Source organism: Gopherus evgoodei, chromosome 12, assembly GCF_007399415.2.
Source record: "Gopherus evgoodei ecotype Sinaloan lineage chromosome 12, rGopEvg1_v1.p, whole genome shotgun sequence".
In the NCBI taxonomy this organism is placed as follows: Eukaryota; Metazoa; Chordata; order Testudines; family Testudinidae; genus Gopherus; species Gopherus evgoodei.
This window is the reverse complement of record NC_044333.1, coordinates 8,237,750-8,251,285: the sequence shown is the minus strand read 5'-3', so window position 1 is coordinate 8,251,285 and position 13,536 is coordinate 8,237,750. Positions and strand designations below refer to the sequence as shown.

Here is a 13,536-nt window from a genome sequence, read left to right as displayed (position 1 = left end):
TGCAACAACTTCTGCTGGGCCAGACCTGAAGAGCTCTGTGTGGCTCGGAAGCTTGTCTCTCTCACCAACAGAAGTCGATTCAGTAAAAGACATTACCTCACCCACCTTATCTCTAATATCCTCGGACCGAGATAGCTATAACACCACCGCCTAGGTCCCATTTAGCCCATCCTTTTACCTAGTGTGAGATTGCTCCTTACTGTGCATTTGCTATTGCTCAGGTTTTCCATGGGACTCCCACCACTCCCCTGGGGAGGCTATTATACAGCTTCCTACATCTCACTGTCAGGAAGCATATCCTGGTGTTGCATTTTCCCTTCCATTTTTCTGCATTTTGTTACACCTGGTTGTACTCCCTTGTGTTCTCCCCCAAACAACCTTCCCTCTTGGTGACTACATCCTTCCCGTGCTTGGAGACTCCTTTGTTTTCCCCAGTGTGAGTCATTGCTTAGCCAAGCTATACGTATTGAACTCCCTTTAACCACTTCCCTAGTCCCTCCAGCCCTGTGGTCATTCTTGTTGCTGTTCTTGGAACTCCCTCCAATTTGACAATATCCACATGGTAACGGGGCCTCCAAGATGGAGCATGGTATTCCAAGTGCAGTCACAGCAGAGCTAGATAGAGACACTCCGCCTCCCTGTCTTGTGAGGTGATGTCTTTGCACAAGCTGGTCCAAACGGCATTGGTCTCTTTTGCTGCTGTATCATTCTTGGCACTCCTGCATAACTTGCTGTTCCCTGCTACACCTAGGAATGACCGCATCCCAGCTTTCTCCCTCTCGTTACGTTTTGGAATATTTTTCTGTGGGTTTATTAGGTCAGCTCTTCCTCCCATTTCTGATACCACAACAAACCCTCGTCTTTTGAATCCGGAATCTCTCCCCTAAGATAGACAACTCATCCCCCCACAGCTGGCAGGTAGCACGCCACTGTGCTGCCCAACGCCACCTGCAGCTCTGCCTCTGAAGCAGTGCTACACCCAAGCCCCTCTCACCACTGGGCCTGCATGTCAATGGTGCAGGCCTCCCTCGCCAATCTGCCCCTGTGGATTAGGAGCAGACAGTTATGAACTGCACCCCAGGAGGAAAGAGGAAGGGTATCTGGGGATATTTCTTGACTACTAATAACCCATGCAATGTCGTTTTAGGCTTTGGAACAATCCAGTACCCAAGAACATTGAAGAAAGTCTTACGAAGCAAGATGCAAGATTGCACTTCTCATTCTTTTAATAAAGGAAGAACATTCAATGAATAAGAGCTGATTTGGTAGGCTAGGTAAGCCAGGTAACACTACTGCTATCCTGGTGAATTGCACTGGAAAGGAGCCTTGAGAAATAGAGAAAGCAGAATTCTAAAAATAAATATTGTAAGCATGTGGCATTCTAGCCCTGCTCTTAGAACACAGAGGTTTTCTTTATCTTTAACTCTGACTATTATATAAACCTCAAACTAAGCTTCCTCCTGAGTTTGGTTATTCTGAGGTTGCTCGCTGCAAGACCTCTCTGTTCCTGGCCTTAGTTCCCTTCTACCTCAAAGAGAGATTTAATCTTTTAGACTCCTGGGTTGAAGCCAGTAAGATCCACTGGATCTGGCAGTCAGGGTGAGTCAGAAGAATAGCTCTGTATTGTTACACAGGACCATAACATCTCAGACCAGGGTGAGTCAGAAGAACTCTGCATCTCGGTGTGGGGAGCTAGGACCTAACACCCTATTGCAAATACTCTCCAATGTGGTGTTTGAATGTGGTGTATGTTTCCCTCAGATCAGTATCATTTCTAAGGCTGGGCAAAATGTTCACAACAAACCGATGACTGCTTGGCATTTTGTTTTGATTCTGCACACTACTATGTGAACGTCAGCTTATTGTCAACAAACAGAGATCAATCTTCACATCTGGATCGCGTAAAAATCAAGTTTCAATGAGAAAATAGCCGTTTCATAATGAGCAGAGTCTGGAGGCTGCAAAATGACATAGAACAAAATTATAAATTCTGCATGAGAGGTATTTCAGGGTCGGGGCAGGAGAAAGAGATTCCCTATTTTCATATTGCTTTAACTGTTTCACTGGGCTTGGAATGCTAAATGGGGCCCTATATTTGAAATTGCACTAACCTGTTTGAGGTGAAGGGGTGTGTGCGTGGTTTTTGATGAAATGCTGCAATTGCTACAGGGGCCCAATCCTGCAATCTGATCTGCATGAGCATGTAGTCAAAGGGTCTGCCCAGGCATATCCAGTTGCAGGATAGGAGCCATGCTGAGCACCGTATTTATACCCATTCATTGCAATGTGGGTGACTTGTACGTTTGGTACTGTAAATATTTAATCTCTGGAATGGGTTTATTTATCGACTTGTTTACAGCAGTGGTTTGGATTGGGAGCTGCAGTCTGGGGTATTTAAAAGTAGTATTTTTCAACAAGAACGAGTGCTGCTAAGTGAAGAGCACATGTACTGCTGGTTCCCACTATTCCATGAAGTGTGATTGTTTTTATTGAAAGATCAGTGTTAAGTTTCCCAAGGTACATATTTGGTTTTGATTTATACAACTCATTTGGTTACAGAATGGTTATACTTTGAAAGGGGATGGAGCAGGGGAGCCCAAAGTCACCAGTGAGCTTCCATATTTAGGTCCAAATTCAGTAAGGCACTTGAGCCTGTGTGACTTGAGCATGTGATCAAAGTTAAGCCCGTGCTTTGGTGGCTCTGGGTTGTATTTCCTTTCCATGTTTACAGTTGTCATTTACTTAGTTTACAAGTGAAAATAGGATTTTTCTAACTGCCAGCCTAGCAAACTGCAGCTGGCTGGCTCCGGGGACTTGCTGTGGCTACTGAAACCCAGAAGCATCTGTGAGTTTGAGTTCTTCCCTTAGCAGGTTTCTGAGAACATGTGTGGGACACATTCTTGTTCTCTGCCTTCATGGTCTCCTCTCAGAAGTGTAGGCGTTCAGATGAGCTGATTCTAATGGTCCCTTCTGGCCTGAGAATCTATGACGCTCAGGCTGGGAACCTAAAAGTCAAGTGGGTTTCTTCCAGCATTGGCCGTGTTGTGCACTGAATTGTGGTCATAGTTTTGTCACCGTCAAACACAGCTATTGCAGAAGTTCTGTGCTTTTATCACTCACTCAGTAAAACAAAAATTCTAAAAACAAATTGTAGCACTTGTGAAAAACAGATTTCTTTGCCTGTTTTATGATTGTATTGATAACACTGTAACTTCTCCATTTGGACATGGTGAGATCCTACTCCAGTTCATTTTCCTCTTTCATTGGTTGGAAACATTCACCGTCGTATATATTTGTATGCATTTTAATGAGTGCATATGTGTGATTATTGAATAAATAAGAGTGCCTGGGATTCTGAAACTGTTTGACTTTCATGTTCTGTTTCTAGTCAGTTTCACTTTCTGGTGCTTAGGCATTAATGCACAACAGCTGCATAGGGGTCAAAACATTGGGAAGGCAAATGTTATCATCATGTTTATGATGATAGTGCCGAGGGAGAAACCGAGAATGGGGTCCCATTGTGCTAGGCTAGTTCTGTACAAACACGGTGTGTGGTGAGCAGTCCCTGAAAACACGCTGAAAACAGTCTCTGCCCCAGAGAACTTACAAACTAGTTAAGCAAATACGATATTTCCGTATAAGTCATGAGTCAGATCCACAAACATCAAGAGATTGGCTCAAAAATCCCGAGGTATTTTTTTAAATAATTTTGAGGTTTTTATTTACCATCTGCTTTTTAACTTTTAGGGAGCACCAGGTCACAGTTTCAGTCTTTTTTCCCCAACAGTGAAAGATAGAAAAGTACTATTTTTTTTTACACAAAAGCTGAGATTGTCAAATATTCACATAATTCTGTGAGTTGGGAACCACACCAAATAGTGTGAGACTCAGGTTAAAATTGTGAGAGTTGGCAACACTGCCAATGTTTAAAAAATTAAAACAAAGAGTTTGTGGGGAAAAAATCTGTTCGTATTAGGGATTATCCCGCTTCCCTCTCTTAAATCTAATTGTGAGACTTAACTAGCCTGAAGAAGAGCTCTGTGTCAGCTCGAAAGCTTGTCTCTCTCGCCAAGAGAGTCCAATAAACCCACCGTGTCTCGCTAATATCCTGGGACCGACACAGCTACAACGACACTGCATACTTGTTACGGCATCCTTTTCAGAATTCAAGACCAAACACATGCGCAGCACTGTCCTTCATACAAAAGCTCATTCTGGCAGCGAAAGAAAAAACATCATGTATACACAAAAGCAAAGACAGACCTGAAACCAAACCCCATCCCTTCCAAACCATGAGGTGTCAGTATAACCTAAGAGATGGGGGGAAACCTGTTACTATTCTAGAATATAAATAGGGCCAGGCACTGTAGTTTGAACACACACATTCTGACCTCACCAGTGTAAAGTCAAGGCATGTGGACTCTGCAGTGAACTGGACCAAATTACTGCTCAGGACTTCTCCCGTCTGTGGAGCTCTTGAAATTCCATGGCAGCTTCATCTGAATTTTTAAAATTCAGGTTTGTATTGAATTAAATATGAAAAAAAAAAATCCAATCAGCTCCCGCTTATTTTTTGTTAAGTTCCATTTATTTTGTGCTGCTCCCCATGTAAATAGGAATTTACGTGTGAAGATGATCTCTGGTGTTGAGGTTTTGCGTTTCGTTTTTTTCTTCCAGTTTTACATAACAAGAGTCAATTGCTGGAAGCTGCCGTTCAACAATTTCAGCCTTGAAAGAATGGAGAGTTTCCTAGCACTGAGGATGATTAAACATTAGAACAGCTTCCCAGGGGAGCGATGGACTCACCATTGCTCGGCATATTTAAAATGAGATTGGGTATCTTTCTAAAAGATATGCTTTAATCCAGCTTCTGGGAGATGTTCTACAACTTATGCATTGGGGCGGGGGGAGGGGTTGGACGGTTGTGAGGGTCCTTTTTGGCCTTGGAATCTGTGAATCCATGAGTTCCCTCTATTCATTCCCTTCATGTCCTCATGGGAGGACAGGATTGCTTGCATTGCCCTCAATATGCTTATAACTCTTGCAGCTCTGCATTAAAACAATGGCTGTAATCAAATCTCATGCTTCAAGGCTTCAGCCAGTTAGGTGCAGGGGTCAGGAAGGGTTTTTCCTCCCAATGCACAGTTGGTCAGATATGTTCTTCTTTTTTGGGAGGTGGGAGGGAGGTTGGGTTTTTGTTTTGTTTGTTAGTTTGCGTGGCTTTGAAGCAGCAGAGCTTAGCCCTAGCTGGAGACGGGTACAGAGAATACTCTCTTAGGGCTTGTCTGTTTGGGCCCTGGACTACGGGAGGAGGTGAATTGCAGTGCTCACTAAAGTGCTGGACTGTAACTGCCCCATGTAGACACTGCAGGTGTGAGCTAAATGTCCTGTTTGAAACAGGACTGTGTTAGTGCCAATGATGCACCTTTGATTTCATAGTTCAAATTGCAGGGTCATGTAGATAAGCCCTTAGATGCCTGGCTGGGAAGTCTTACATGCTCAGCATCATCCTGATCACCAGATCTGGGGTCGGGAAGGAACTTTCCCAGAGGTCTGCTTGGCAGGAGACCTGGGGGTGAGTGAGGGGGTGGTTGCCTTGCTCTGTAGCACAGGGAGTCTCTCATCTGCAAGGATCATTTGAGCACGTCTCACTGAATCAATTCCCTGCCATCACAGGATGCCTCCAGCACTGTGGGTGAGATGTAATGGCCTGTGATATGCCAGACTGTGTCATCCATCTGACAATATGTAGCCACTTCATAGAAGTCTTCAGGGGAAAGCTGGCGTGCAGGCAGTTTAGGGGTGTGGCACTCGGGGAGACATGGGAAGTGGTTTGGGATTGCACAGTAGCTGTATGCGTCTGCTCAAATGTTCAGCAGTGAAATAGTTCACGGGGTTGACCATTTAGATGGGCACCGTTCGTTTTCAGTGTTTTCACCCCGCTGAGATGGAGGTGGGCAGTACACTCATCTCAGAGCTATTGTTTCGGGAAATCTGCCTCTCAAGAAGAGAGCACAGACCTTGGCTCACAGTGGGAGGTGGTTTTTTTTTCATGAGATTAGAACATTTAAGAATAAAAACCCAGAAGCTGAGATTGTGGAACGTAGCCCTGTGGCAAGGACCGGCGTCTGCGGGAAATTCCTTAGTTCTGAAATACACAGAGCCATGACTAGCTAACCTCTTTCATGTGATTAACATAAGGACAGTCACAGGGATCTCTGGGACAAGAATCAGGACAAGACTAGTACATGGGTGTCAGGACTTTTGCTACTGACCTTTGTGACCTGAATACGCAGGAAAGGGGAAAACATTTGCTATGGGAAATAGAAGGTTTCAGCTCCCTGGGAAGCAGCACTGCACCAGGAGCTGGAGGGACATAGGGAACACAGCTGGGATGTTCGAATGGGGTGTGTCACGGGGTGATTGGCTCTCTAAGTGGGAAGAGGCCAGTGCACCTGTGACCCATAAGCTGCCTCCCACCTGGGCTAAGAGGAGATACCTGAGCCATAGAAGAGGGGAGGCAGGGCCAGTTGAGGAGCGGCAGCAGGAGCAGGCCAGAGTTGCTTGGGGGGGAATGAGGTATGTGAGAGCTGAAGGAAAGCAGTAAGTGGGAGCTGCTGGTGATGAGCTCCAAGGACTGGCCAGAGTTGGGGAACCCTGTTGAGTTACAGGAGAGCTTGGGCAGAAGCCTCTGGGCAAAGGACAAGAACTAGCTTGGCTGGAGCAAGCCAGGTCCAGAAGCAAGAGGTGGATGCCAGGAAGGGAGGTAGGACTTGCAGGGGAGGAAACCTGGTGAGTGGAATGCTGCAGGGAGCCCTCTGACAGATGGCCTGAGGCCAGTGGGGGGAGCCCAGGAATAAGGGGTTGGTCCTACAGGGAGGTTCCCTAAATGGGGCTAGGACACATGGATGAGGAAGACTGGAGAGTGGAATGCTGTGGGGACCCTTTTTGTGGCCCTGGGAGACCTGACTTGAGACTACTGGGGAAAACTTGTGAGACAGAAGCTCTTGGAAATCACAGGCCTGGAGAGTGGGGCCTTGGGACAGGGGCTAAGAGACAAACAGGGGGCTAAGACTCTCAGGCGATGGCCCTGGGAACAATGACTTTTCAATGGGATTGAAAAGCTGCTCTGCTGTAACCTTGTGGGATGTGAGGAGAGTGGTTGGCTCCTGCGGTTCTGTGGATTACTGTACGGGGACTGGAATAAACCATGCCCAGTGCTGGGTCTTGGAACTAGACACTGAGGCCTGGCATTTTAAAGGTGTTTAGGTATTGCTGCTCTCAGCAGTGCAATGCTTAGCTGATTTAGGAGCCTAAGTCTCACTTGCGAGAGGGATTTAGGTATCTAGGATCCTGGTGGTGAGATTTTGGTGCCCAAACAGAGCTCGAATTGTGCCAGAGTGTCCTGGATTGCCGCTACAGGCAGCCCACGGGAGGTTCTGGTACTATCCCTGATGAGAGAGATCTGTGGATGTGCATCTTGAGCACTTTTTTCAGGACTCACATACTGCTCTTAAGTGCCTAAATCCTCTTGAAAATGGGATTTAGGCTTCTAAATCAGGAGTTGCGATGCTGAGTGCAGAAATACCGTTGTTTTTTTAGAGAGTGAGTCAGAGAGACTTTCTGTATGACTATGTCTCTGCAGGGATGAGTGTAGGGGAAATGGAGACGGGCATACAGCAGTTTGCCACAGGGGGGGTGCTCTAGGCAGAGGCTGCTTAGTGACAGGCTCCCACCAACTTGCCAGCTCCTTTGACAATCCCAGCCCATGGCACTGTTCTGTTCGGCAGCTGCAAGAATATCAGGCTAATGGAAGATACAGTGCTGGCTTTAGCAGAGGCAGCAGGAGCTTTGAGATACGAGGGTGTGTCCACATCGCAATTAAATCCCGGGCTGGCCTTTGCCAGCTAACTTGGGCTCGGGTTAAGGGGCTGTTCAATTGGGGTGGAGCCGTTTGAGCTGTGGCCCAGGTTCTAGGACCCTGCAAGGATGGAGAGCTTCAGACCCTTTGTCCAAGCCTCGCAAGCCTGGGTCCGCTGGCACGGGCCAGCCCCGGGTATCTAACTGCAGTGTAGACATACCTGGAGATTGCCGTGTTGGTTCTGTGCAGTGTCTCCTGGCGCTTCGAGGGGTATGTCATTAATCAGAGTCCTCAACAGTCAGGGTACGTTTGAAAAATTTCAGTTCACCAATGCACTGATCCATTATCAGCGGGATCAACGCCTGCCAACGGGGTGGAAGGCTCAAGGGCGGAAGGGACCTACAGAGGTCATCTAATCCATCCCTCCCCATGCTGAGGCAGGGCCAAGTACACCTAGACGATCGCTGATGGGTATTTGTCCAATCTGTTCTAAATAACTTCTGATGATGGGGGTTCCAGGTAACCTGTTACACATGCTCTTAGGAAGAGTAGCTATTTTCCCATTTCGTATTGCATGTTACTAGAATACCAGACCTTTCACATGTGCCCACATTGTGTTTAAATCACTTTAAGGACATGACACAAACTAACCTACATTTTGCTGCCCATGATGTTGACATTAGTAGTTCAGTTAATGCTGGGGGTTTACTCATCCCTGCTAGGCTACTCACTCAGACAAGATTAGCATCTGCGGATACGGTGGTTTAAGAAGCAATCGCTTTCTGCCTCTGTCACATCTGTCCCCCTTATCCCTCGCCACGTGCGAAGAATCTTCTCAGGGGATTGCAGCCCTCCGCTGGTCACAACCTCGTTACTCTCACTGGTGTCTTAACAGGGTGTGCCACCAGGAGTTTAGACAGGACGGTTTTGTGGTTAAAACACTAGACTGGGATGCAGGAAACCTGGGCTCACTTCTCAGCACCGCCACAGACTTGCTGAGTGACCATGGGCAAGTCACTAAATCCCATCATTAAAACTGTAAATGCTTTGGGATGGGAACTGTCCATTTTACAGCACCTGGAACTGCAGGGCCCTGGCCATTTGCTAAGATCTCCAAGTTCAGCTGTATCACATACAATAATAACACACCCCTTTCACTTCTAGTGTTTCCTCCACCCTCCTCTCCTTGCTGTCCCTTTTGTCTCCTACCATCCCCAGCCCTGTGCCAATGGGAGCTTTGTCACCAACTGCAACAGAGCCAGGATTTCAACTTCTGTTTGTTCCCTGTAGTGTATCTACTTGTACCTGGAGAGTGAAAGCACCTAATAATAATGGGGAGGATGAAATAATGCCCCCAGTAGGACTCAACTGCTGGTTCAGAAATATCCAAAATATCCTTGACTTCCCCGTAATCTTGTGAGCAGTCTCTTCTGTTCTCTGTGTACAACTCAGCCTGGTAACTTACTGATTAACTGAGGATAGAAACTCATTGTTGAGATGCCTCCCAGAGACTGCAGAAATGTAGGACTGGAGGTGACTTTTATAGGTCATCTAGTCCCTTGCCCTGCACTGAGACTGGACTAAGTATTATCTAGACCATCCCTGACAGGTGTTTGTCCAACCTGCTCTTAAAAATCCCCAGTGAAGGAGTTTCCACAACCTCCCTAGGCAATTTATTCCAGTGCTTAACCACCCTGACAGGAACCTTTTCCTAATGTGCAACCTAAACTGCCCTTACTGCAATTTAAACTCATTACATCTTAACCAATCCTCGAAGGTTAAGGAGAACAGTTTGCCACCCTCCAATTTACAACCACCTTTTACGTATGTGACCCTTCTGCCAGGTGAAGCCGGCAGCAACCAGGGCCGGGTTTAATATCTAGGGGTGCCTTTCCATTGATACAACATAAAACTGGCTCAAGCCCCCACCCAGGAACCTGGGAAATTTACACCCCACCCCGGGCGCCTCTGAGAGGCACTACTTCCCCACTCACAAGCACAGAGTCTGAGTGTAGAAAAGAAACTTTTAATGAATGGACGGAAGCCCCCAACATTAATTAGGGAAAATGCCACAAGCAGGATTCATAATCATAAAACTTTCAGCAGGACGCCCACCCCAGAGTGCATGGGGCAGAGCCTTTCGCCTCATGTTCTTGAGTCCTACAACCAAAAGTTCCTTTTCTGTGCCCCGTTGCTCCCTCAGCACACCCCACTCACAGTGGTTGTCCTTGGTCAGAGAGGACCCAGGGTTCAGAGGCGCATCCATGTGAGTTCACCTCCCACCAGGGAAGAAGGCACCTGGCTTGCGCCACCATCTGAGCATTTTCTTTGCCTGGCTGCCCTGCCAGCCGCTGCTCCTCACTGCCTCCCCAGCTGCTCGTTCTGCTCACCGCCTCGCCAGCCACTCATTCGCTAGTCGACTGTCAGTCACCTTCTGCTGCCACCTGCCTCTCCGCTGTGACCTCTGCACATCAGTCTCTTAGTAATTTTCAGCTGTCTGCAGGCTGGGCAGAAACACAGTCCCACCACAACTGATTTCAGCTCTGACTGAACATTTAAAATAACCAAAGGCTCCTAATGAAATCTATTTAGCTTTTTCTTTTAACAGTGGGGAGGAACAGGTTAAACCAGACCAGAGACTTCTGGGGAGAGGCCACACAACCTGGCTGGGACACCTGTCCCCTACTCCTTTTACTTTTACAGAAGTCTGGCATTCGAGCCCCTGGCTTGGTAAGTTCCTTTCAGTTGAGGGTGACCCCTCAAAGCTCAGCACAGTTGTGCTCTCCTTTAGTCATATAATGAAGATGATAAAATTTCACTGCCCCTGCATTCAATACTAACGTGATTTGTAGCCCGATACCAGCCAAAGCTGGTCACTTGGGGCTACACAACTCCTGTCTGCTAGACACCTACGCAGAGCAGCTGTGTTCATGTAAATACAGTTTGCTCTTGAAGTCTTTCCCCCTCCTGAACTAGCTGTCAGGGGATAGTTCATTCAGACCCTGCTTACACATACTTAAACACTTACCTTGTCTCCCCTCAGTCTTCTTTTCTCTAGACTAAACAAACCTATTTTTTCAATCATTCCTCGTAGGTTATATTTTCTAAAATGTTACTCATTTTTGTTGCTTTTCTCTGGACTTTCTCGCATTTGTCCACATCTTTCCCAAAGTGTGGTGCCCAGAACTGGACACAATGCTCCAGGTGAGGCCTTATCAGTGCTGAATAGAGTAGATGATTTCTCTTGTATCTATGCCGTAATCCAAATCATTTATGAAGATATTGAACAGAACCAGAACTGATCCCTGCAGGACTCCACTTGATACGTCCTTCTAGCTTGACTGTGCACCGTTGATACCTACTTTGAGTATGCTTTTCCAAACAGCTATACACCCACCATATAGTAAGTTCATCTAGGCTATATTTCTCTTGTTTGTTTATTAAAAGATCATGTGAGACATTACCAAAAACCTTACTAAAGTCGAGATATATCACATCTATTGCTTTCCTCCATCCACAAGGCTTGTTACCCTATCAAAGAAGGATATTAGATTGGTTTGACGTGATTTGTTCTTGACACACCCATGTTGACCATTACTTATCACGTTCATTTCTTCTAGGTGCTTGCAAATTGATTGTTTATTTGCTCCATTGTCTTTCTGGGTACTGAAATTAAAATGTCTGGTCTATAATTCCCTGGGTTGTCCTTATTCCCCTTTTTATGGCTAGGTACTATATTTTCACTTTTCCAGTCCCCTGGAAACTCTCCTGTTCGCCACGAGTTCTCAAAGATAATCGCTAATGGCTCAGAGATCTCTTCAGCTAATTCCTGAAGTATTTAGGATGTATTTCTTCAGGCCCTGCCAACTTGAAGACATCTAACTTGTCTAAGGTTTCAGAGTGGTAGCTGTGTTAGTCTGTATCAGGAAAAACAACAAAGATTCCCTGTGGCACCTTAGAGATTAAGACATTTATTCGGGAATAAGCTTTTGTGGGCTAAAACCCACTTCATCAGATGCATGGTGTGGAAAATACAGTAAGCAGCATATATATTATAGCACATGAAAAGATGGGAGTTGCCTTACCAAGTGGCTAGTCAGTGCTAATGAGGCCAATTTAATCAAGGTGGACATTGCCCATTTATACCCCTAGCTAATTGAATCTCGTGTTTTGCCTCGGCCTTTCTAAATTTGTCCCTACATGCTTGGGGTTTCTTTTTATATTCATCCTTCATAATCTGATTTTTTTTTTGTATGACTCTTTTTTTGAGTTTCAGGTCCTTGAAGATCTCCTGACTAAGCCAGAGCGGTCTCTTGCCATACTTTCCTGTGCATTGGAATAGTTTGCTCTTGTATCTTTAATAACAGCTCTTGAAAAATCCACCAACTCTCTTGAACTCTTTTTTCCCCCTAACACTTGCTTCCCATGGGATTTTACCTACCAATTCGCTGACTTGGCTAAACTCTGCCTTCTTGAAGCTTGATGTCTTTATTCTGATGTTTTCCCTCCTCCTGTTCTTCAGTATCATGAGTTCTATCGTTTCGTGATCACTTTTACCCAAGCTGCCTTCGGCATTCCCGTTCTCAGCCAGCTCCTCGCTGTTTGTCAGAATCAAATCGAGAGTAGCAGCCTCTCCTCTAGTTGCTTTCTCCATTTCCTGCAGTAAGACGTTGTAGATTACTTTTTTTTTTATTTATTGCAAATGACATCCCACGGTGTTTCGTTAGACAGGCTGCCAGGAATGCAGAAGACAGAGGGACAGATAACAGGTAATGATTGGTGTTGTCAGTAGCTACCGGTGTGGTGCTCTGCTCTTGTTCAATGATGGTAACAGTCGGCTGCGTGCGTGTTCCCTCTGTGTGCTGCCCTGGCTCTGTGCAGATCGCTGACACAGCAAACCCTGAGAGAACCCCCAAAGACCACAGACTCTAGTAAGGTATGAAGGAACCCGAGCCAGGTTTATTGTCAAACGAAGCACAGTAATAGTTTCCTGTAGGCTCTACAAGACGTACTACGAATTTGTGTCCCTGGCAATGGATCGGCTCAGTCAGTGGCAGGACTTTCCACTGCCCACTGGGCCAGATAAAGATGTGCACTCCGGGACCTACTTTTACACAGTTACAGGACAGATTACTCATCCCCACTGACATATTGAGGTACAGCCCCTTGACTCATTAGGGTGCTCTCTCCCCTTTGATCATGTTGTTTCAAACAGATCTACCCATCATGCTGTCCTTTTGACCCTGTCTTTAAGATGCACCTGCCTGTTCCCTGTTATCTCTGTGGAGTGTCCTCGTACCGGGATGTCCTGGTGCCATCTTGGCACAAGTTCCTCTTATTAGCACTTATGTGTGGATGCACCTGCTTCTAGCAGCCCTCTTCTTGCCAGCTTCTGTGAGTGGGGCCTGCCTCTGGCTCACAGCCCAGCTTTGGCTTAGCAATGCCTGGAAGTACTTTGGTTCAGGCTTCAGACTGGGCCTCTGACACAAGAGTTTGTTTTAGGGCCTCATCTTACTACAGCTGGAACCCAATAGTGTGCCCTCCCTTGGGAGGGCAGAGTCCTTTCTACTGGATACCATCAGTATCTTTCTCATTATAGCTGTTGCAGGTAGTTAAGGTTAAGGTTGCCTGACAGGTCCCATTATAACACCCTATTTTCAGTGTGAAAGGTGAAA

At 46.3% G+C, this 13,536-nt stretch overlaps 1 protein-coding gene across 9 annotated transcripts in view; it reads left to right on the top strand.

The window, feature by feature from the left end:
* Positions 1-3,360, top strand: part of NLRC5 (NLR family CARD domain containing 5) — an 84,486-nt gene extending 81,126 nt beyond the window's left edge. For 8 of the 9 annotated variants that reach the window (XM_030581318.1, XM_030581325.1, XM_030581324.1 and 5 more), the window contains one exon: positions 1,148-3,360. In XM_030581318.1, coding sequence (XP_030437178.1) covers positions 1,148-1,229 — 82 coding nt within the window. In that variant the 3' untranslated portion in view covers positions 1,230-3,360. The remainder of the gene's footprint in view (positions 1-1,147) is intronic. The other variant, XM_030581319.1, reaches the window with a different exon arrangement.
* Positions 3,361-13,536: the final 10,176 nt, after the last annotated feature.